General features: G+C 36.3%; 1 protein-coding gene across 2 annotated transcripts in view; it reads right to left on the minus strand.

The window, feature by feature from the left end:
* LOC131689155 (transmembrane ascorbate-dependent reductase CYB561) overlaps positions 1–26,739 on the minus strand; it is a 148,940-nt gene that overhangs the window by 14,505 nt on the left and 107,696 nt on the right. For both annotated transcript variants that reach the window (XM_058974034.1, XM_058974035.1), the window contains exons 3-4: positions 26,503–26,725; positions 26,281–26,430 (exon numbers count right to left, since the gene is read on the minus strand). In XM_058974034.1, coding sequence (XP_058830017.1) covers positions 26,281–26,430; positions 26,503–26,725 — 373 coding nt within the window. The remainder of the gene's footprint in view (positions 1–26,280; positions 26,431–26,502; positions 26,726–26,739) is intronic.

Consider the following 26,739-nt stretch of genomic DNA (forward strand, 5'->3'; position numbering starts at 1 on the left):
TAGTTTTCGAAAAAAATACACTAAAAAATCAGTTTGGACAAGGAAAAGTTTGTTTCAAATAACTTTTTTTTTTCTTGAAAGTGCCCAACTAAAGACTAATTTTGCGAAAATAACTCCTACTCCTTTGTAGGATTTATCATTTTTAGACAATAGCCATTTGAAAAAAAATTGGTTAAAAAAGTTTGACCCTCTCAAAAGCTTGTCTAGATCATTTTTGGAAGTACAAAGTACGCAAAGTGGCTTTTTGTGACAAATTTCTCATGTACAGAAAGTTTCATTAAAATCTGAGAGGGTGCTGCCAACATTTGTTCGAGTTGGCGCGAAATTCGTCATATTATAAATGGATATGTCATAAAAGATTGATGAACTGACCTGACCATTAAAACGTTTTTGTTGGAAAAGCCTTTGCACTCCGTAACACAATTAAAACTACTTTTAGAAAAATACTAAAACAAGGTGGTCTAATTCTTAAGGCTCAATATCATCAATATCAAGAATATCATGTAGAGCTTTTTTTTCGGCTTGCTTTTTTCATTGTAGGACTTATCGACTCTCCAAAACAAGGTTATTGGATGCGTGGTACGTAGTTTTTGATCACACCCTTTTATTTTTACGAGCACTACATTAATTTGCTTTCACACATAAATAACGAGCATAATCCATAACAATAAATCAAGGAGTTAACATGATCTTGCGAAAAAAATTTTTTGGCGTGAAGTAGCCCCCTTGTGGGGGTGACTTTACGCCAATTTTAGCTCTTTAGATTTCACGTTCAATCTTGATTTTCCAAAAGTTCTTTTCAATAACTTTGGAGGTACTTGTGCCATATGTAAAACATCGAACAGTTTCAAATTTAAAGTTGCGTGATCGTAGTTCTTGAGTGTAATGTACAAAATGTTCTATTTTTGGCGTAAAGTAATCACCGATGACGATATTTCAAAACCCACTCGTCAAACTCGTTCCAAAAACAAAGATAATTACAAAAATATTGATATCCGTCATTATCCCGACGAACTAGTTATGAAAAAAAAGTTCAACAGACGTATTTTTGGAGTCAATACGTTTTTATGTAGGGGAACTGGGGGAAGCCTGACACCCCACGACTTTTCCCAGATATCAAATTTTAAATCATACAATAATGACAGGATATTATTAGTACGACTATTTTAGGCATTTCGATACATATCGATGCCATATGGGTTCATTAAACGTCAACAAAATAAACAAAACAAGCAAAAGCAAAATAGATGCGCTTTTGGATGTTATTTTTAGTTGATATATTTTAAGGTTTTAATAACACAAAAGCTTTGAAAATGACCAGTTTTTTTGTCACACATTCTATTCTACTCTCCATATCGTTATTTGTGTGTATTGAAGATTTGAGATTTGAAGAGTTTGAGTATTTCAATACTGTTCATTGAGCATTTAACAGAAATGTGCGCTGTTGGGCTAAGACCGACAGTTTTTGGGTGGGGTAAGACCGACACGGTGTTTGGATGATTGGGTTCATTTTTGATTCGATACAAACGACTCGGTATATATGTTGTGTTCGATAATACTATAATTACGTCATGTTAATAATTGAAATACACGGAAACTATGTTTTTACATTTCTTATAAAAGAAATGTATAGAATTCGCTCAAACTTTAAAGATTTTTTCCGAGGCCCGGAGGACCGAGTCTTATATACCAATCGACTCAGCTCGACGATTTGGGACAATGTCTGTGTGTGTGTGTCTGTGTGCGTGTGTGTATGTAACGGACAAATTCTCATTCGTGTTTCTCAGCAATGGCTGAACCGATCTTATCCAAACCAATTTTAAATGAAAGAACTAAAAAACAGTAAGAACGCTATTAATTTGTTTTTGATTCTGATGTTTAGTTTCCAAGATATGAATTTTTGAATGCGTAAAAATGGCGTTTTTTGCAGGTTTTTTAAATTATCTGCCGAAATTGACAATATAGATTAACAATTTATATGTTTTTAGACAGCTTTAACGCAAACCTTTCGAACAAGCTATAGGTTGTTGAAATCGGACTATTATCAAAAGAGATATTAAACATTAAATGCGGACGAAAGATTTTTATCATTTCCCATTGCCAGAAATATGATCAAAAACATGTAATCTATTATTAACGCCAAAACGGCTTATTTTAGGTCAATAGTATCTTCGGAGAATTTAATGGAGGCAATATGCCCTTTCTTTTAGTATTGTGCTTTTGCTGATTAATCTCCCTATGAGTGAGATATTTTCACAAATTTTCTTGGAAGTGATTATATCGAAATGATGCCTTCGACAAATTTGTAGCTCTTACTTTTGCGAATAACTTTACTGAAGACTTCAAATATCTATTTTGAATACTTTAAAAGTTATGGCTTGTTGTTTGTTGATTACTCTTTATCGCCTATTTATTGTTCAAAATAGTAATAATCCATTGAAATAAGCCAAACATTATTTCGATAAAACGAATTTTGTATTTCATTTTTCTATCTACAACCGCTAGAAATAATCACTGAACACTTCCAAGTTATCTGGAAGGAACTTGATAACTTATAAGTACAAAAATGTTCATTTGGGACCATTCATAAACCACGTAGACCCAAATTTCAAAATTTTTGAAGCCCCCCTCCCCCCTAGTAGACTTAAGTAGACTTTCACCAAAGCGCCCCCCCCTCTCCAAATATCTACGTAGACTTCGATTTTTTTATTTGTGAAAAATGTGAAATTAGCAAGAAGCACATTATAACGTTCAAATAAAAATTGAACATGTATCGTACATATTTATTTCAAACTTTTTTAAATATTAAGGACAAAAATGAACATTTATCAGAAATACTCCGATATACAAAACTCGAATTTTGAATATTATAAATTACTTACAACTTTGAGAAAAGTATGTATTCGTTTTAATTTCACTATACTATCACTTGGACGTATTCGAACACCGTGTAGTATGTATTATAATATAAGTGTAAATTTAAAGTGCTTTTAAATGTTTCTACGCACGGACTTGCGACGGGTCAACACGTGAAATTTAACGGGTGTTTAAGGATTTTGAAATCAGTGTAAATGTTTTCAAGAAAAATTTCAAACGATTTAACTTATTGTAGAAGTTTAACTACAATACTGCTTGAACCACCGGAATTAATAAATAGAAGTTTAAAAATAAATCAATCTACATATTTTTAAAAATCGGACCTTTACTTGTTAACCATTGACCTTTGACCATTTTGAACTTTCAATGGTTTATGCATTTAATGGTCCATGCATGTCTGCTAACTAGTGGTGCCTCATAATTCACGACTATAGGATTTTTCCATTCAAAATCATCTGCGGAGAGGAATTTTGGGATATCGTCTTTAGAACTTTTTTTGTGTTTTTCCTACATTTTTTTTCAAGAGATTAAGCATCTAAATCTAAAGAACCTAAATCTAAATTAACGCAAGAAACATAAACGTTCTGGGTTGTTGTTCTGTCCAAAAAATACAAGAATTATGGGTTGAGTGGTCGCCTCAAGAGTAGTTACCTCAATAGTGTAGGTACTAGCATCGAAGTGCCTTCATAAATACATCTAGCTGAATCGACTAATATGTTGAATATAACTCTATTTGAATCCAATTTAAAATTAGTAATACGAAAAAAATCAAAGTCTACGTAGACTTCTGCAGAAACCCTCCCTCCCCACTCGTAGACAAACGTAGACTTTTACTAAACTCCCCCGTCCCCCTCATGAGTCTACGTGGTTTATGAACGGCCCCTTTGTGCGAACCTTCTGACTGCAATTTTTCTAGCTTATAACCATCGGATCGATCTGAAACATATCGGAAAATGAAAAGCGAAATAAATAACTCCAAGCAACGGCGTAGCCAAGAGAAGGTTTTGGGGTTTAACACCATACAACCACCCCCCCCCCCTTCCCCGCCACACCCGAAAAAAAATTGGATTGAAGTTTAAAATTTATTGATGTTGACTGATTTAATTCAATATTACAATAACAATTATCTGATCCGTACATTGATAACCTGTTCTTGTAAACATCATGAGGACCTTTGATAAATTGTCGAAATGGGGTCCTGATATGTAACTGATCTATTGGTCTTGATTTCACAGTTGTCTAATAGCATCAATATCAAATTCCTGCCTGAAAACATTCCAATAGAAAATTCCAGAGTTCTGTAATCAATCATAATCCTCAGATTTATTTTCAAATTGAGCTCGTTTTTGTAGAAATGTACTGTAATAAGGGTCTTTATTTAATAGGAAGGGAAGTTAAAATTGATTTAATGTCTATGAAACATAGAACTGCTCACCAAAAAAATGCATAACTTTCAACATTTCCTAAAAATGTTTTTGCCTTTCTCATTCACTCTAAAATTCGTCAATCTAATCCCGACCCGGAGAGCCGTGTGTCATATGCCAATCGACTGATTTCGTCGAGATCGGAAAGTGTCTGTGTGTATGTATGTATGTGTGTATGTGGAAAAAAAATGTGACCTCTGTTTTTCAGAGATGACTGAACCGATTTGCACAATGTTAGTCTCAAATGAAAGGTACAACCTTTCCATCGGCTGCTGTTGAATTTTTTATTGATTGGACTTCCGGTTCCGGAGTTATGAGTTGAAGAGTGCAATCACACAGCAAATTCCCATATAAACTGAAATGAAAAAAATTTCAAAATCAAATTTGTATTTTTGATGCCAAATGGCTTTATAATGCATGAAACATTGAGATGTTTGACAAAAATTGACTTTTTTGGACTTTGGTACATTTTTGCCTTTCTCATATAGAAAGGTTATGCAATCACTTTAAAAATCGTCAATCATACCAGCCCGGAGGGAGTATGCAGTGAGGGGTTGTTACTTTAAAATTAAAACTAGTTTAAAATTTCTTAACAAGTTGAAAATTTTCGGCAGGACCTGGACCTCCCGGATCTTTCTCCATGATCCGCCGCTGGTTTCAAGCGATGTTTCAGTATCACATAGTATCTCAAGATCGTGGCTGTCGATCCGTTGTATGTATGTGCAAATCGTACTGAACATGTAATATTCATTTCCCCCATTGTATTAAACATAACCAGCCATGGAATCGTAGTCTGGACAAATGAGACAAGCACAATTGCACCATTAGGTGGATTAAAACAGGTTTTTATTTTGGGAATGCGTCGAGTTGAGACGAAAATGTGATATGATTAATAACGAGGATAACACTTTCCGAATGTAGAGAGAAATTTATGAAAAATGATGATTTCCATTCGATTCTAGCAGGTTCTGATCGATTTTGATGAGCGTTTGATTTTTGTTGTATGACCAATTATATGTAAAGGTCAAATGTTTAAAAACAGTTATTTAAGGTCAAGAATAAAAAGTTCATCATAATCAGAAATAGTTATCAGACTACATCAAGGGACGAGAAGAATATTTTAACAGCTTCAGTTTATTATAGAGCAAAAAAATAGCCCAATTTAGTCAATGTCCCCATTTTGTCACCCTAAAATACACCATGAGACTGATAAAAATGGGTCTTTATTGTATGTATTATTCGCTGTGTTTCACATTAATAGGTACATTTCTTTTTTGGAGATTTTTTTATTGCATCGAACTACAACAATTTTTAGGTTGTTTTCAAGCGGTCATTTTATAGACTTCTTCCAAAATTTGGCGAACCTATTCCAATTCGTATACCAATTAATTGGTATACTTAAGGGTTTATATGTTGCAGATAGAGAAAATACTGAAATTTTCAGCTTTTTTCCTACATAATATTACGAAAGCTTATTAAACAATTTTTCCTACTAAGTTTGTGAAAATTGTAAACTATTTGAATTTTTTTAATAGTTTTATTTTTATTTAACCGTGATTTTTTAATAAATAGTGACCATCGCTTCACAACGTAGTCTATTATTCATGGCTTGCGGTGAGCACGATCTCTCGAATTGCTGAACAGAAAATTATGGAATAGAAATTAATTTTTAGAATTCTTTACAGATTTAACTCGCCGCGCAGATAGCTTTGAATTAGACCCGCTGGTGCCCTAAGACGATTTCGCTAGATTTTCAGAGCACTGTGCACCCAGTGCATTAACGCAAGTGACGGAAGGTTATCGAAAAGATTCGTGAAAATGAAAATTCCAGTAATGATGATGATTTTCCCAAACGGTTCGTTTTCGTGAGGTTTTTATTTGTTCTTTGGCATTAGGATTAGCGATAATAATTCAAATCAAGGATACTACTGGGAAGTCACCTTTAGAAAAAGTCGATGTCGTAGTAAAATTTGAAACTATGCACGCATGCACTTCCGAGATAGCGTGATATCAGGAGCTGCGATTTCATTTCAACGCTTTTTTGTGAAAAGGGCGATACTTACAAATGTAAACATAGGGCTTTTTTCATACATGCGAATGAGGGCTTTGAAACGCAATAAATTAACCTAAAAATTTTGATTCTACGATATTGCATTCTTAAACTACAGCAACAAATACAACGGGCGAAACTGTATTTTTGTTTGTTTATTTAAAGTTTCGCCCTCCACGCTCCAAACAAACAAGGCGATACTTTTTTGCTAGCTGTATAGAGGCGAAACTGTTCTTTTCGTATTTTTTTAGGATTATCAAGCTGATACCAGCTGTAAATAGTAATAATGATCTCTATTGAAAAAACACGGACGAAATCGGTAGTGTAGAACGGTAGTTATTGTAAAAAAACGTAAGGGCGATACTTCAAAGCTGATAGGTGGGACCGAAAAAGTAAACAATCGCCAAAAGGGGCTATACTATCATTTTGTCAATTTCAATAGCAAAAACAAATTTTAATTTAATAATTTCAAATACTTTATGAAGTTTTGGGTTTCGATCACTGAATCATGCAATCTAGGATGTAAAAAAACACAATTGTTCTTAAGTCGGAAATAAAACCAAGTCTGGAAATATTCACTGTTGATTTTCTTTGAATGGTACCACTGCTAGTATCGCCCTTTTCAAGAAAAAGCGTTGATTTCTTAGTTCTCTGTCGCGTTGGAAATTTGAGTAAAGTATAAACTTCAAATCGATTAAAAAAAATCGATTTTTTTTTGCTCAGTACAATATATAACCCCTTTAGGAAAATTCAGTTTTCCCACCACAATATAGATATTTTATTAATAATAATTCGTAATTCCTTGGTATGTCTATTTTATGGGCCATTTTTTCGCTTTCCCATTGATTTGGTTTGAGATAATCTCCCCCGTCCCACTGTAAGCCGAGCTGACGTCTTGAAGGCTCTGACTGCTGTTGATTCGTCGAAAGGGCCTGGCCCCGATCATCTCTCGCCCCAATTTATAAAAAGCTGCGCCCACGTGCTGTCTCTTCCGGTGTGTATCATTTTCAATCGCTCTCTCGCTGAAGGCATTTTTCCTATCGCCTGGAAAGAAGCTGCTATCGTTCCCATTCACAAGGCTGGAAATATTCACAACGTCGAAAATTACAGAGGTATTTCATTATTAAACTGTCTCTCCAAAGTTCTCGAAAAGCTGGTCTACAACGTCACGTATGCAGCTGCATCCCACATTATCTCGGAGTATCAACACGGGTTTGTCACAAAACGATCAACAACTTCTAACCTGATAGCCTACACTTCTAAGTTGTTTTCCGCCGTCGAGAAGCGTCATCAGGTGGACGCAATTTACGTCGATTTCTCAAAAGCTTTCGACAAAGTACCGCACAACATCGCAATCTTGAAATTAAAGCGTTTAGGATTTCCCACCTGGTTGACTAACTGATTGCAGTCGTATCTTTCCGATCGCTCGGCATTCGTGAGTATAAAAAACACGCGTTCAAGCACATTCAGAACACCCACAGGTGTCCCGCAAGGAAGTCATCTGGGCCCGCTTATTTTTATTCTGTTTATTAACGATATCTGTAGTCGGATCAAGTCTGGGAAATTGCTGTACGCGGACGATCTCAAAATCTTCCGAACTATCGCTTCTGCACTTGACGCCGTATTGCTTCAAGAAGATATCTGTACTATTCAAGAATGGTGCACGCTTAACGGAATGGAAGTCAACGTTAATAAATGCAAAGTAATCAGTTTCGGACGCTTGCTTACTCCAGGACGTTATGAATACAGCCTAAAAGGTAGAACAATTGAAAGCGTCGACTCGATCCGTGACTTGGGAGTGCTCTTCGATAGGAAGTTGAGCTTTTCCGACCATATCACCGCGACAACTGCTAAGGCTTTCGGAATGCTGGGCTTCTTAAAGCGGAACACGGCGGACTTCGATGATTTCTACGCACTAAAAGCACTCTACTGTGCCCCGATCAGAAGTGTTCTGGAGTATGCTGTGCAAGTGTGGGCACCATACCATGCCGTTCAAATTGACCGACTAGAGCGTATACAAAGATGTTTTGTGCGATTCGCCCTCAGGAAACTTCCATGGAATGATCCAGTTGTGTTGCCTCCTTATGCCGATAGATGTATGCTACTCGGTCTACAGACTCTGGCGACTCGCCGTATCTTCCTGCAAAGAGTTTTTGTTTTCGACTTGCTGTCAGGTAATATCGATAGTCCCGATCTTCTCTCGGGCGTTAATTTGTATGCGCCTCCTCGTGTTCTCCGTAACCCCACTCTGTTGTGGATCCCTAGACACCGTACTTCATATGGACAAAATAATCCACTGGAAAGATGTTGCCGCAGATTTAACGAAGCTTCTTCAGTGTATGATTTTAACATTTCCAAGCATAGATATAAGATATTAATAAGGAATATATAGTTTTAAAATGCGTCTGTATGGTGTATACCGAAGATAAGGAAATAAATAAATAAATTTCTAGCACTGATGTTGTCCTATGCTGATTTGAGCGATTCTCTGAGTCCTGCCACTATCCAATGTAGTATGTGTTATCAAAAACATCGCGAAGAATCAAGTTCTAAATGTTCTCAAACGATATAATATCCGAAGAGTGATAAGAGTTGTAACAAATGTCTCATCACACTGTTAGGTGGATTAAACACGTTTTTGCATTTATTTATCAGTATTGTCTCAAGCCGACCAAAAAATTAAAAATAAATTGAACGTGATTCATAATAATATTACAAAAAGAAACGAAAAGTGTAATCTAATATGAGATTTTGAAATGATATTGATGAAAAATTTTCATTGACCGTCGGATTGTTGATCAACAGTGTTCCGAAAAATCACAACACGAACCGGATAGCTTACTACGAAGCGTGCGTCACTTCTAAGTGAATGAGTCCTAGTAACAGCGTATATAATCTGCTTGCAGAACAGCTCTTCCTCGTAAGAATGGCTATACAAGTGGCAATAAAGCTCGAAAGAATTACTTGAGAAAACCCGTACCATAATATAAACCATGCGTTAAACATTATTTATTCATAACACCACGCATTAGAATGCTCTTCCTCTTGCTACCCGATGAAGCTACAGAAAGCATGCGTTTGCATCACACATACTCATATACACATAATGGCACTTTATCACACATACACAATACATTTTTAATGGAAAAAAATGGACAAAAAGAAAGTTCAAAAGGGGGTCGCTCTTGCCCCCTTGGGGTGTCGGTCTTACCCGCAGCGTTTTTAAAATGTCATTTTTCTCCACTTTTTGGCAACCAATAATTTTTAATGAATTCAATTTTTTGAAACGCTGAAAAAAATATATTTTGTTAAGAACCACCTAAACAAGGATTATGCACAGAATATACAATTTTAGGAGCTTTGTGGAATTTTAGAAAAATTATTGCGCTTAAGGTGTCGGACTTGCCCCGAGGTCCCCTACAACGTATCCAACACTTAAATTTATTTAGCGCAGCTCTGTCTACAAATCAATATAATCTTAACAATAGCAAAACAAACTTTAATTTTGTTTTTACTCTTAATTTACCAAAATAAACAGCTGAGCGATTGCGACTACGAACGAAGGGTGAGGAAATTACGCTCCGTAGCGGTATAATGAATTTGTTTATATAAACATCGCGTTAGCCTTTTAAAAGAATTAATTTTAAATTTAACAATTTCTATCGCTTTCCGAATGCGACGATACTATCTCAAATTATTCCCAAAAGCGACGTCGAGTCCTTGCCTATGAAGCAATGATTATTATAGAAGTCATATGTCACAGACACAGTATTCAAACTGCGCTATATTTTCATGTAATTTCCCGGCTTATAATCACCAAAAGGCTTCCGAGCCGAACAAGAAGTTTAAAGAAAAATCTAATTCCTACAGCTCTGTGTAAACGATATATACAGCGCCTCATACTTATTTATTTTATTTCGATTATAGAGGTTTTAACCTTAAGGTGAAGATATGTGGAAGCTACGTTGCTAGGCACCGACTCGCTTGTTTACATTAGGAAAAACTGAAATCTGAAGTGAAAATTCAAACGCACAAATGAGAGTTTCCGAACATTTTCCTTTGGCCATCTGTACATTGGCAGAAAATTGGAAGTTTTGTTAGTAAACGATTAAAGTTTCGCGAGTGTTTTTGCAGTGGTGCGTGAAAAAAGTGCATTTGAAAAAGTGCAATGAAAACGAGAAAAAGAGTGTTTCGAAAGGAACTCCAAGTGAAGAGGGGTGATATTTTCGCACAAAATAGGAGCTACAGATGGCATTCCGTTAAAAACTCGGATTGATTGTATAGGAAAATATTCTAGCTTCCTTAAGTAGCAGTTTCGTGGCACACCAGCAAGGTTAGTGTGTTGAAAAACGCATTTTTATATTTGCTCGTGTCAGATACATGGTTAGGCAGGGGAGAGGGGCGTGTGTGGCGTAGGAGCTATGTTGTGGCTCGCATGTATAATGTCCTTAAGGTCATTCACCTCTTCGGGTTAGGAAAATCTCTTATGAAAAATTTCTAACCCTATGTGCGGGGTCGGGACTCGAACCCAGGTGCGCTGCGTACAAGGCAATCGATTTACCAACTACGCTACGCCCACCCCCTCTCATACTTATACTTATTATTGGAATTACATACAAGAAACCCTCTGAATGAGTCAACAAATGCATTCGATGAGTGAGCGAATTTTGATTCATCCAGAATTGAAGTCCAGCCTGTTTGCTGACGTTCGGTTCGTTTCAAGTATTTTTTTAACCACTCACTTACATAGTGCGTTCGCTGACCGTTCGGAGTGCACAAACATGGTGGTGGAGAGAGGATTCATCGTATTCTCTCATGGTTCGTTGCTCCATGCTCACTATGATGATTGTGTGCGGCTGAACCAAAGATTAATGGCAATCAGATGCAATCAAACGAATGAGTGAATTTTCCCATGCCTGAGGGCCAGTTAAGGCCCTGGTCAGCATGCCGCAGTGGAGCTTCGAAAAATGTAGGAGATTTTTCGAAATCACTGGACACGTTTGTTCTAGAAACGCCTTTGTTTGGCGACACGCTTGTTGATTTCTCCAATAATTACGGTGCTCGGCGAAGCCCAGGACCGTATTTTTTCCCTTATCCAATTTGTCGAAATTGGCAGGGCGAGCTCAGGACCAACGAAGTCAATCGCTGAACCTGCCCTGGCCAATTCGTTAGTCCATTTATTTCCAGTAATGCCAGAGTATCCGGGCACCCAGACAAGGTAGATAGTGTTGACAATGCATAGTTCTTCGATTTGGGTTCGGCCCGCGATCACTAGCTTGCACAGTGATTTGTCTGAGCTAAGGGCCTTGAATGCAGCCAGACTATCGAAGCAGAAGTTTATGACTTTGCCGGACAAACACAGTTGAATGGCCGATTGTACCCCGCACATAATCTGATTCCTTATCTGATAATGCTGGCATAGAGTGGCGCAAGTGGTTGAAATCGTTCGAAACGATGACCCGAGCAAGCCAAATCGAAAATGAGGATTGATAGAAGGATTTGCTGCTACACTACGCGGATTCAAGTGTTCAGCAGCTATTCAATACATTACCTTAAGTACCAGAAACTGGCATGCGTGTGCCGTTGTTAAATATTAACCACTACTTAACCGAATAAGACCAACTATGAAGAAGCCAGAGCCAAGCTAAACCGGCAGAAAATTCCACTTACGAATGACATTTACTATAACAAATGAAACAACGAACTAGTAAAAATGATAACACATTCACCATCAGATTGCGAGTACAGGCAGAACGTTGTGGTTTCGGTGATAGAGTGGAAGAAAATATCAAGGATCAAATAATCCAGAACTGCCAGTCAGCCGCGCTACGCCGCGATTTGCTAAAACGAGGAGCTGCAAGTCTCGAGGAGGTGTTGAGCATCACCAAGATTTTCGAGACCGTCGCTCAACAAGAAAAGTCGTTTATCTGTGGAGGTGAATTGAAGTCTACCACGTTGCGTAACGCACGTTCGATTAAATGATATACTGTGTCGTGTATAACAGTTTTCGTTATGATACACTAGCGGCCGCTACTAGTGCACATACGAGAGAATAAAACATTCCTAGTTAAGACTTCAACGAGTGAACATCTTATTTCATCAAGCCCCTCACTGTATTACTTCATATATAGTTAGTGTTAAAGTGAATATATAAAAAAGTCTAACGCTAATGACGTCAACAAGATCGAAGCTGCAACTTACGAAAAAAGTTGGGTAGGTAATGTCAGAGACATAACCGAAGTGAAGTAGAATACAGTTGGGCTGGTTATTCGAATGCTGAAATTTTTACTATCTTCGGCATGGTTACGTTAAAATCAGCTACCGTCATCGGAGGTTACTTTGAGCCACGGGGGCTACTTTACGCCAAAATTAAAAAATGATACTTGAGCTTGTAGTTCAAATTTAACGTTATATTTTGACAAAAGCAAAGCATAGTATCATTCGCTGGTTCAACACAAACATAAAAAATGGATATAGGTTTAATGCTTGCAAGTAATCGTAGTAGGCGATGAAACTGAAATATAAAATATACTCAAAAAGCATTGTAACTGAAATTCTTCTGGGAAAGTGCGATATACTAGTCAAATTATGAGATAAAAGGATATAGATTACGTGAAATTAACCTGGTAATGTAATGCAATTATTTGTGTTTGTACTTTTTATCCGTATTTTTGTATGTTTGGTAATTGGTGACCATATGTCCAGTTAATCTAAAATTGGGGCTACTTTACGCCAAGCTTTGCTTAAATCTACACACCTACAAAAAAAAATCGTGTAAATTTACATCTCCTGACCAAAGCTAGGGTGACCATATCAGACGAGTAAAAAACCAGGACAGCCGAAAGAGTACTGCTTCCCCCCGCTACCTCTCGATCGACATTGCCTTTTAAGCGTGTTTTCGGCAGTTAAAAAGTTTTGGGGTTTGGCAGGCAGAGCTTCGACAGTAAAAAAGTTCTGGTAGTCTGGGAGGATGAGCTTTTTCGGATATACACAAAGGCAGTTCTTGCTAAACCACCATCAGCAAACGTTTCATGCTGAGATGATCGGTGCAGGACCCGCGAGGAGTTTTCAGTACTAAAAACACGACATTGACGTAAATCAGAAACATCAGCGATCCCAAGTAGCTTCCCTGCGCTACGCCTGGCAATCTCCAATGACAACTATTATCCCTCGATTTGAGAGCTACAAAAGCTACCGTTGTTCCCAAAAAATTCTCCGTTTAATCGATTGTTATATGAAAACTGGCGGATAGCTTGGTGTAAATAATATCAGTTTGAGCCAGAAAAAAATGACATCTCTGCGTGAACGTCAAAGAATGATGAAGTTTCAGTCAGTTGGAAAGTTAATGAATAAGGGAGGCGGTGAATCTGAATTCTGGTTTCGGTTAATACAAGCAGAAATAAGTAACTGATTTTGAAATTTCGCAGCACTGGTTTCAGCGCGACATGCCATACTCCCTGTTAAGTAGGATGCTAGACTCGGCGGTTAGTCGCTGTTCAGCGTCCAGGCGTGAAGGCATGTTAATCGTCTATTAGCTATTTCATTTATTTGACACGCCTCAGTGCATTACCTGATCCGTGGATCTTTTAATATCATCAATGTGTAAATAAAAATAAATAAATCGAATTGGGGGTAGGCGTAGCGTAGTTGGTAAATCGATTGCCTTGTACGCAGCGCGCCTGGGTTCGAGCCCCGACCCCGCAAATTTTTCTAAACCTAAAAACCTCTATAATCGAAATAAAAAAAACTGTTTTGATCTATCTACTGGTGCAATTGTTCAGTAAAATGGTGGAAATGTATGTTACATATTCAGTACGATTTGCACATAGTACATACAATGGATCGACTGCCACGATTTTGAGATACTATGTGTCGACACTGAAACATCGCTTGAAACCAACGGTGGATCAAGGAGGAAGATCCGTTAAGAAATTTAAACCAGTTATGATTTTAAAGTAGCAACTCCTTACTGCATACTCCTATCTAAGCCAAAAAAAAATTATTAGGATTAGGATTAGGTTGACGATTTTTAGAGCGATTGCATAACCTTTCTATATGAGAAAGGCAAAAATGTGCCAAAGTAAAAAAAGTCAATTTTCGTCAAAAAATTTTTTTCGAGATTGCATTAAATCTCAACGTTTCATGCATTTTAAAATCATTAGGCATCCAAAATACAAATTCGATTTTCAAATTTTTCCTTACTCCCCCTTTTGAAAATTTTCCATTTCAGTTTATATAGGGAATTTGCTGTGTGGTCGCACTCTTCAACCCGTAATTCCGGAACCAGAAGTTCAATCAACAAAAAATTCAATAGCAGCCGATGGGAAGGTTGTACCTTTCATTTGAGAATAAGTTTGTGCAAATCGGTCCAGCCATCTCTGAGAATCAGAGGTGACATTTCCACATACACACATACACACATACATACACACACAGACATTTTCCGATCTCGACGAACTGAGTCGAATGGCATATGACATTCGGCCCTCCGGGCCGGGATTAAGTTGACGATTTTTAGAGCGATTACATAACCTTTCTATATGAGAAAGGCAAAAATCGAAATTTTTATATATCCATCGGATCTTGTATACGCGCTTTGTTACTTTGCGTAAAGATCTTATTTCTTATTGAAGATCGATTTACTTCATTGTCTCTTGTTGCTTGTGGATCACTTAGTCCGCTTTCTCTCAGTTTATCGTTTTCGTTCATGCTATTCATGTTGTATGGGCTTTCAAGATTACCTCGTTTGAGTTGTTTGTGGGGCCTACGGGTCACGATCGCGTATCCGTGTTCTTTGTTATTTACTTTATTATCGGTGGTGCTAGCAGTTGATTGGGAAGTAGTAGACGCATCTTAATGATCGGACACGCTGTGCGTAGGTTCTGTTGTTCCAGTATTCGTTGTGCCTGAGCTGCAACTCCAGCGGTTTGTGATTTAGTTGATGTTGATGAAGGGCTGTGTGATGGGTGTGCTTGCTGTTGATATCGCTTCGTCTTCTGTGTCTTCTTGTGTAACAACGTAGGGCACGCAGGGGTCTGTCCTTCATACGTGCACAGCGTGATTTGAGATTTGGTCACGCGTTTTGCTTTGAATTCAGATATTACGGAATAGGTTCCGTCACTCGCATTTTCACGATACAAACACCGTTGGAAATATCTAGAAAAATTTTCTGCTGGTTTCAAACTTAAAGGATTCCATCTTACGTATTCCGACATGATGGTTGTAATAAATTTATTAATAGTACTCAGGTGTAGATCGTGCAGACGCATATCAATCTTATCATCGTCAATATAAACGGGTATCCTGGTCCTAACATTATCATACTCAACGACGTATTGCATGTTGTCTTCCATAGCGTAGCTTTCCATTATGGCCAAAGTTTTAATCGTTATCAGTAACGAGTGTGGTGGGCTTGTATAACGACGACTTCCGTTAGTCTGAACTGCATTTGCAAATTTGCTGTTGAATTTTGCTGTTGAGTTTCAAACATCTTGAAATGAATGATCGATATCGCACCGATGAAAGAACGGTGCTTTATTGTTCACACTGGCTTGGGACGAATTTTATTATTCGATTGCTTTGCTTGTTTATAATACTGACACGGTACATATAAACAGCAGACTTTAGGTAGAAACGTTCGTTTGATTCACTGCACTGTTAACAAGCAGAGCGACTGATTAGGTACTGGTATTGGCCCTGTAGTAATTCCATGGTCCCCAGCTCGAGAGAGCACTCAAAGAAATTTTTCCACGATAGTTGATATTTTTCTTTTTATGGAATGGATTTCCAGTAAGACGAAAAAAAGCCACTAGCAAGAGAACTCAAGTAGAAACAGAAGCACCAAAATGCCGGTGTGTCTTTTTAGAGGTACCAAAGGGAATTCTTCGGGTCCCGGATTGAAAGGCGATTTAAGCCGAGAAGAAGCGCTGGTATCCATTGTTTCATCGATATTGACAAGGCACACTTGAGTGATTAAAAAAACCATCGGAAGGTACAAATGGGAGATTCGACTGTATTAAGGTTTGTTTGTCGTATTCCGATGTAGGATGAGTATACGTTGCAGTTATGGTTGCGTTCGGTCGTAGCTGCGATCTGGAGCATAGTGAAAAGCGAAGACTGAATAAATAGAAATATATTAGGCTTACAGGAGAAAACCAGGACAAATCAAGCATTTTCCTCGACTTCCCAGGACACCAGGCCACTCAATGCAAAACCAGGACATGTCTTGGGAAACCAGGACGTATGGTCACCCTAATCAAAACTGACTGAGTTTTACGTTTGATTTTAATTTTACATGACGTTGAGTTTCATATGTTTCATGTAATTTTCTTCACATATACCGTTTGTTCTGAAAGGAAGTAAGTGTAATTTTATGTCATTGAGCATGTAAAGTATATGTTTCATGTAAAATTGAACGGAACTCGGTAATGTTCCGTCATATCGTGAATTACGGTTTGTTAAATTGTGTCATGTTTGCAATTACGTCAACGATACAATTCTCGACAAACATATGATTACGGCTTAAAAGCCAACTGTCAAAATTCTATTTGAAAGGAAATTCCGGACAAACCGTTACTCGCCAATAACAGATGTTAATAGTAAACAAAAGATAAAAGTTTTCTCTTTCATTAACTGATATGAACTGTGTTTAGCCAGTAACGGTTTGTCCGTAATTTCCTTTCAAAGAGAATTTTGACAGTTGGCTTTTAAGCCGTAGTCATATGTTTTTATTTATTTATTTATTTATTTATTTATTTCGTCAATCAAATGTAGACTACATTATATAAATATTAATCGCTTATATACTATCCTGTAAACTATTTCTATGTACTATGATGCCGTAAAGAGTTGAAAAACTGTTTTAAACTTGTTCGGGGCATGGTAAGGTCAATACTTTCACAATGCTCGTTATACACAGCCATCATCTGGTTTAGTGGTCCGAATTTAGCATAGTCTGTACGGTGATGACCTATCGCGAACAAATTTCTATTGCGTAATTGACGAGTAGGAGCATATAAATTTAATTTTGACAATATGTAAGATGAGTCAATACGCTGCATGACGATATCGTTTAGAAACGAGATCATAGCATAGTTCTTTCAATGTTTGAATATCTATTAACATACAACGTGCTTCATAAGATGGAAGAGGGAATACTGTCCATCTTAACTTGCGTAGTGCATATAATAGAAACTGTTTTTGGATTGATTCAGTAACGTAACGAGTGTGGTGGGCTTGTATAACGACGACTTCCGTTAGTCTGAACTGCATTTGCAAATTTGCTGTTGAATTTTGCTGTTGAGTTTCAAACATCTTGAAATGAATGATCGATATCGCACCGATGAAAGAACGGTGCTTTATTGTTCACACTGGCTTGGGACGAATTTTATTATTCGATTGCTTTGCTTGTTTATAATACTGACACGGTACATATAAACAGCAGACTTTAGGTAGAAACGTTCGTTTGATTCACTGCACTGTTAACAAGCAGAGCGACTGATTAGGTACTGGTATTGGCCCTGTAGTAATTCCATGGTCCCCAGCTCGAGAGAGCACTCAAAGAAATTTTTCCACGATAGTTGATATTTTTCTTTTTATGGAATGGATTTCCAGTAAGACGAAAAAAAGCCACTAGCAAGAGAACTCAAGTAGAAACAGAAGCACCAAAATGCCGGTGTGTCTTTTTAGAGGTACCAAAGGGAATTCTTCGGGTCCCGGATTGAAAGGCGATTTAAGCCGAGAAGAAGCGCTGGTATCCATTGTTTCATCGATATTGACAAGGCACACTTGAGTGATTAAAAAAACCATCGGAAGGTACAAATGGGAGATTCGACTGTATTAAGGTTTGTTTGTCGTATTCCGATGTAGGATGAGTATACGTTGCAGTTATGGTTGCGTTCGGTCGTAGCTGCGATCTGGAGCATAGTGAAAAGCGAAGACTGAATAAATAGAAATATATTAGGCTTACAGGAGAAAACCAGGACAAATCAAGCATTTTCCTCGACTTCCCAGGACACCAGGCCACTCAATGCAAAACCAGGACATGTCTTGGGAAACCAGGACGTATGGTCACCCTAATCAAAACTGACTGAGTTTTACGTTTGATTTTAATTTTACATGACGTTGAGTTTCATATGTTTCATGTAATTTTCTTCACATATACCGTTTGTTCTGAAAGGAAGTAAGTGTAATTTTATGTCATTGAGCATGTAAAGTATATGTTTCATGTAAAATTGAACGGAACTCGGTAATGTTCCGTCATATCGTGAATTACGGTTTGTTAAATTGTGTCATGTTTGCAATTACGTCAACGATACAATTCTCGACAAACATATGATTACGGCTTAAAAGCCAACTGTCAAAATTCTATTTGAAAGGAAATTCCGGACAAACCGTTACTCGCCAATAACAGATGTTAATAGTAAACAAAAGATAAAAGTTTTCTCTTTCATTAACTGATATGAACTGTGTTTAGCCAGTAACGGTTTGTCCGTAATTTCCTTTCAAAGAGAATTTTGACAGTTGGCTTTTAAGCCGTAGTCATATGTTTTTATTTATTTATTTATTTATTTATTTATTTCGTCAATCAAATGTAGACTACATTATATAAATATTAATCGCTTATATACTATCCTGTAAACTATTTCTATGTACTATGATGCCGTAAAGAGTTGAAAAACTGTTTTAAACTTGTTCGGGGCATGGTAAGGTCAATACTTTCACAATGCTCGTTATACACAGCCATCATCTGGTTTAGTGGTCCGAATTTAGCATAGTCTGTACGGTGATGACCTATCGCGAACAAATTTCTATTGCGTAATTGACGAGTAGGAGCATATAAATTTAATTTTGACAATATGTAAGATGAGTCAATACGCTGCATGACGATATCGTTTAGAAACGAGATCATAGCATAGTTCTTTCAATGTTTGAATATCTATTAACATACAACGTGCTTCATAAGATGGAAGAGGGAATACTGTCCATCTTAACTTGCGTAGTGCATATAATAGAAACTGTTTTTGGATTGATTCAATTCTCACTTCGTGTTTTTTTATGAATGGTGACCAAACAATACTACAATATTCTAAAATAGACCGAACATATGCTACGTAAAGAGTTTTAATTGTGTAAGGATCTTGAAAGTGATATCCGAAGCGTTTTATAAAATTAAGCATATTACTAGCTCTATGAACAATTGTGTTGTAATGTTCCACAAATTTTAATTTTTTATCTAAGATAACTCCTAAATCTCTTATTTTATCGCATTTCTGAACGGTTTGATTACCTAATGTAATTGACACGGAAGCCGTGATTTGTTTTCTGCTAAAAGTCATGAGATTACATTTTTTAACATTTAACTCCAGTAAACTTTTACAACACCATGTATAAAAGATTTGTGTTTCATCGTGAAAAACATTATAGTCATTATTATTTCTAATTTCTAAAAATAGCTTCATATCATCCGCATATATGAGAATATTAATGTTTTTTTAAAATAAGAGAGATGTCGTTGACATATAAAATAAAAAGAAGAGGTCCTAAGTGTGAACCTTGCGGAACCCCCGAAGTAGCTTTAATTATATCAGATTTCATCTCATAGAATTTTACTATTTGCTGACGATCAGTTAAATACGACTTAATCCAATTGAGGAGTCTCATCTCGATTCCCAATTTTTCAAGTTTGAATATTAACATGGGAATGTCCAGCTTATCGAAAGCTTTGCTGAAGTCAGTGTAAAGAGCTTCTATATGATTTCCTTTATCCATGGCATTTAACGAGTAATCAACAAATTCTAAAAGGTTTGTACTAGTTGAACGGCCTTTAAAAAACCCATGTTGTGAATTTGTTATTTTATGTTTGACTTGGTTGAAAATGGTTTTATTTATGATGGATTCGAAAAGTTTGGGAAAGCAAGACAGAATGGCAATTCCACGATAATTGCGAATATCAGATTTTGTACCCGATTTATAAATAGGTATTAAAAAAGATTTTTTCCAATCTTTTGGGAAAATACCAGATTCTAGTGACTTATTGAACAGCCAGAATAAAGGTGACGTAAGCTCAGTTGCTAAATTCTTTATGAAAGCAGGTGGAATTCCATCAGGTCCGGAGCCTTTAGTGGCATCTAGATCATTGAGACCAGACAAGATTAATCTTGAACATTAATGTGACTGACACCAACATCCCTTGAATAATCAGGAAAATAAGAAAAATATTCAAAGTCACGATCATTGTCTGAATAGTTAGAATAAGTTTCTTGAAAAAATGTTGCGAAGAGATTACAAATATCTTTTGAAGTTTCACCCTCTTTCCCATCTAAAGACATTTTTGATGGGAAGTTGCATGAATTCAACTTAGTTTTGATGTAATTAAAAAAGTTTTTTCAGTTTTTGCATTATGTACAGTTAGTGCCGAAGAAATAGCCAAAGTTAGTTGGTCACGAATGCTAAGGTATTTTTCCAAATTATCCTGATTATTGTGTTTTCTGTAAATTTTGTGAGCTTTTTGCTTCCGATTTTTTAAATTAATAATTTCCTTGTTGAACCAAACTGGATTTTTGGATGCATGATTTCGTCGTTTTTTCGTGAGTGGAACTTCCTCCTGTATTATTTGCCATAAAATATTATAAAAGATCTCCACTCCACATTCAACGTTCACTTGATTCTTTAAAAGGGACTGCCAATTAGCACTGCTTAATTTATATTTAATATTTTCATAATTTGCATTTCTATAATCGAAAACGTCCTCGAAGTCACAATCAATGAAATTATGATTCTTGTGCACAAAAATAGAGAATTCTATTGCTGTGTGAAACGTTTCATTTTTCCATAAGGGAGAATGAGATTCATCAACACAGAAATCTTCATTAATGTTTGTTAATAGCAGATCTAAATAACGATTGTGTTGATTTTTTATATGGTTTATTTGATTGAGTCCTAGCAATGCAATTTTCTCAAACATATATTGTAATGTTTCGTTATCACCAACGACAGGAAGTAGAATGCTCTCATTTTCAGAGTCAGGAATAAAATCTAAGTTGCGCTGATTAAAATCACCATAAATATGAACTTTGAATTCTGGAGGAAAATTAGAGATTATTTCTTCAGCTGCTTGAAAGAAAATCTCATATGTTGATTTGCAAGCTAGGTTCGGAGGAAAGTACACTGAGACAAAAATGTGGATTTCATCAGCGATATGTGCTTTAACCCATACATGTTCAAATTCTTTGAATTTTGGTGAGACAATAAGATCGGAATTAAATATAGATGAAACTGCGATGAGAACTCCTCCGCCTGACATTCTTTGGGTTAGTCGTAAATCACGATCATCTCTAAAAACATTATAGTCACTACCGAAAACCTCTTCACTTTTTATATCCTCATTCCAACTTGTTTCGGTACCTAGAATTATCGAAAATGAGGAGCCTAATATATTCTTATGGATTTCGTTCATCTTTACGGCGCTCCTCATTCTATTAAAATTTTGACAGTAAACCAAAATTTCAGTGGCTTTCGAAGAAGTTGGTTGTGATTCGTTATTCGTAAAAATATTGTTTAAAACTATTGTACTGTTACCAGCTGCGTCATGCTTGTCCTGGTCTGCCTCTGAGAAGTGCGTTAAAATTGGCGAAAACACGAACGTTCACAGGAGCAAGATGAACAATGATGTTTATTGTTATGGTGATTGTTGATTAGACCATTGTTGTTCCTATTGCAAATGCTGTTTCTGTTGTTGTTGCTGTAACTGCTGTTTCTGTTTTCGTTGTGGTTGTTGTTATTTCTGTTGTAGTTGCTGTTTTTGTTGTAGTTGCTTATTCTGTGATTATTATTGTTGTTGTTGTTGTTGTTGTTACTGCTGTTAATGTTTTTGTTTCTGTTTCCGTTGTGGTAGTTATTTTTTATGTTGTGCCTGTTTCTATTGAAATTGTTGGTGGTATTATTGGACTTGTAGCTGTTGTTTTTGTTGCTATTGTTGTTGTTTCTATTTTGGTTGTAGTTGTGATTATTGTTATTGTTGTACTTATTGCGGTTCCTGTTCTTATTGCACTTGCTATCTTTGTTGTTGTAGTTGTTATTGTTATTACTGTTGGTATTGCTGTATCTTGTATCCTGTTTTCTTCTCGATTTTTTACTCTTTGCTGCTTTATCTTTCTCTTTTTGTTGTTTAATGCGACGCTGTTTACGTAAGTCATATTCTGTTTGTCGAGAATTCATATTTTTTGGTGTGTATATTGTACAATCTGTATATTTGATCTAAAGTTTACTCTTATTTTGGGATTTGACTCTAATTCAAAGCAGTTTCTTATTAGCGTACTAGTTTGACTGTTTAAAAAAAATAACAGTAATCGATAATTGTCAAATTGAGTAGTGTAACAGCAACGGCGCAAACATATGAAAACGGCATCGTTTCTAGACGTATTTAAACTATGTGTATTGAAGCAATTTGTTGTGGAATGACAGAAAAAGTAGCGCGAAATAGTTCTGCAGTGAGACGAATGACCTTATGATTAAAACCTTGCTAAACAAAAAGGTCCACAGAATATTGGAAATGGATATCTCATTAAAGATGGATGAACTGACCTGGCCATTAAATATAACCGTACCATTCGCGTTTCTGACGGAAAAGCCTTTGCACTCAGGAACACAACCAAAACTACTTCTAGAAAAATACCAAAACAAGGTTGTCTAATTCATAAGGCTCAATAAAAAAGTATATTATGAAGAGCGCTTTTTCTCCGCTTCTTGTTTTTCATTGTAGGACTTATTGACTCTCCACAAACAAGGTTATTGGTTGCATGGTACGCAGTTCTTGAACATACCCTTTTATTTTTACGAGCACGACATTCATTTGCATTCACACATATATACCGAGCATAATCCATAACAAATCAAGAAGTTAACATGGTTTAAAAAAGAAAGGCTTTTTGGCGTAATGTAGCCACACTGTGGGGGCGACTCTTCGCCAATTTTTAGTTCTTTATATCTCATATCCAATCTTGATTTTCCAAAAGTTCTTTTAACTGACTTTTGAGGTTCTTCTGCCTTATGTAAAACATCAAAAAGTTTCTAATTTGAAGTTGCGTGGTCGTAGTTCTTGAGTGTAATGTACAAAACACTATTTTTGGCGTAAAGTAACCCCCGATGACGGTATCATGTATTTCTGGTATTTATATATATATATATATATATATATATATATATATATATATATATATATATATATATATATATATATATATATATATATATATATATATATATATATATATATATATATATATATATATATATATATATATATATATATATATATATATATATATATATATATATATATATATATATATATATATATATATATATATATATATATATATATATATATATATATATATATATATATATATATATATATACATATATTACACCACTTTAAAGCATGGCATGAACAAATAAAATAAATTATAATATTTTCAAACCTCAACCAACCAGGTTCCTACTCAATAACCCTGCAATTGTCACGTATGATAATAACCGACAACGATGCAGTACTAGGACATTACTTTTAGTTGTTTACTTGTTGAGCGCAAACAAAATAAGTAAAATAAAACTCCCGTTATGCACATGTTATACAATAAATCTGGTTCTACGAATCGTTATAAAACTGTGTTTATAGCAGCATATACGATGACATGTGAAACGTCCACCCAGTTTGCCCCGAGTATCAAAATAAATTTATCCATTAACTGAAGCTGTAGTTTCGCTGGCTCACGCTTCCTTGAAAATACGACTAGCTCAGTTTTCTCCGTAGAGAACTCGATGTAATAGAGACCACACCGTCATCTGCAAGTTGCCTTAGCGTGCAGGAATTGACAAGACATTCTTCAATGTCATTCACGAAAATATTGTAGAGAAGAGGGCTTAGTCATGAGCCCTGGGGAAGGCTTATGTAGCTAAATCGTGATGTCGATAAATCACCATGCGAGAAATGCATTTGTTTTTCAGACAACAGGTTAAGCATATATATATATATATATATATATATATATATATATATATATATATATATATATATATATATATATATATATATATATATATATATATATATATATATATATATATATATATATATATATATATATATATATATATATATATATATATATATATATATATATATATATATAATAGGCCACTTTACAGCATGGCATGCACAAATAAAATAAATTATAATATTTTCAAACCTTAACCAACCAGGTTCCTACGCAATAACCCTGCAATTGTCACGTATGATAATAACCGACAACGAATGCAGTACCAGGACATTACTTTTAGTTGGTTACTTGTTGAGCGCAAACAAAATAAGTAAAATGAAAATCCCGTTATGCACATGTTATACAATAAATCTGGTTCTACGAATCGTTATAAAACTGTGTTTATAGCAGCATATACGATGATATGTGAAACGTCTACCCAGTTTGCCCCGAGTATCAAACCATCAGCAGAAACTTAAATTTCAATAAACCAACATAATCTCCTTCACATAACGCTACAACCAGTACTAATCAAATCGTTAATCGCACCCGCACTACCGCTTGCTAGAAGAAAACTAACCAAAGAGCACACTCCAATGTACACACCAGTTACTGATCATTCAATTATGTGTGGCGTTCTCAAATAAATTCACCACGGCGCGCTCCAGAGTGCACTGCGGTGGGTGTATATATACATCCACCGCAGTGCACTCTGGAGCGCGCCGTGGTGAATTTATTTGAGAACGCCACGCCACACATAATTGTAAGACCAAGGGAGCGGGGTCTTTCTCACCCAACCACCCCACTGCCAGCGAACACTTGAAATTCGTTTATTTAGCTTCGAAAGAAAGGGTGTTCTGTTTTTTCTGTGGTCTGTGATACGAGATCAGAAAGCAAACTGACGATTTTTTCTTATGTGCGCTTTTATAGTGTGTCTCGGTTCATTGGATGGTAAAGGGGCAGTACTAGCAACGCTCTCTGCTTGGTTGAATTGTACGGACCAATCAGCGCAGATAATTACCAATTTCACAAAATACATTATTCTTGTTATTTACAGCAATCGCACATTTTACAGAATCAAATACAACATACGTGCACATATTTCCGATCAGATAGTGCGAAAATATAGCGATTTGGATCAGTACAACAAAAGTTATTCTCTTTTGAAGACTGGGAAAATATTACAGCAGAAACTTTGAAACGGGACCCCTATATTGAAACGTTAGAAGTATTCTACTTCAAAAAGAAGAAATTCAACGATCCAAAACAGCTTGAATGGCATCGTTGCGTATACTTTGGACATATCGCCAAAGATGACAGATGTTCTGCAAAAGGAAAGCTGTGGAATAAATGTGGTGGCAGAGACCATTTCGCAAGAAGTGCCGTAGCAAGCAATCCAGGAGAGAACCGAAGAGAATGGTTGGAAACTGTAAATTCGGAAGTAAACAAAACGTCGAAACTTCCAATGCAGACCGTAAGGACGACGAAACGAACATGGTAAAACAAATCCATCACAGAAGCCTTCACAAAGTGCTGGGTCAGATTCACCAATGGCCGCTCTACACTTTCTGCATGGTTTGTCTGCTAACTGATTCATGAGGAGGTAGTAGAATTTGCCACACATAAAGACGGAACAATGGAGATTTTGGTTTCCGCAGCGAAAGATGTAAACTTTTTTTTTCGGTCGCGTACGATTTTACCAAGCAGCAAATTATTGCATTCAAAACGTTGACCGATTTGGTACAATTTTTTGAACGATGTAAATGGTTTTACGGTCAGAAAAAGCAGAACACACAGACAACTATTCGCATCACACATACTCATATACCTATCGGACCTATCACCAGTTCCCCTACTGTTATATTATTTCAATAACCCTTTATCTTACCCCAGTTCAAATATAGCCTTTTGTGTTAAGCCGGTTACAGCTGTGGCAACTGCCAGCATAAAAGTAACAACACCAAAACTTGCATGCATCGGAACCATGGTCGACCGGAACTTGTATGTTGCATTTTCACAACAAAGAAGAATGAGGAAGCTGAAATTAAACAGTAATTTATTATTTGATTTAATTATCAGTCACACTGACTTCATCATTCACAGCAGTTACCTGAAAAATCCAAGAACAAACTGAAGAGCAAATAGTCCCATGGTAATGCAGCCAAGCCAGGAATGCAACGAGTAAAAGTTGGGGTGTTGTGTCTGATTGTGGGAGTCCCAAACAGCAAGGAATCCGATTACAATGCATGGGATGGAACATGCATGAAAAAAAGTGTGACACAGTTTAACAATTAAGTGAGAGCAGCAACGACAAATACGATACAGCAGAATAGCTGAAATTTAACAA

This window comes from Topomyia yanbarensis, chromosome 3 (genome assembly GCF_030247195.1).
Source record: "Topomyia yanbarensis strain Yona2022 chromosome 3, ASM3024719v1, whole genome shotgun sequence".
Taxonomy (NCBI): Eukaryota; Metazoa; Arthropoda; class Insecta; order Diptera; family Culicidae; genus Topomyia; species Topomyia yanbarensis.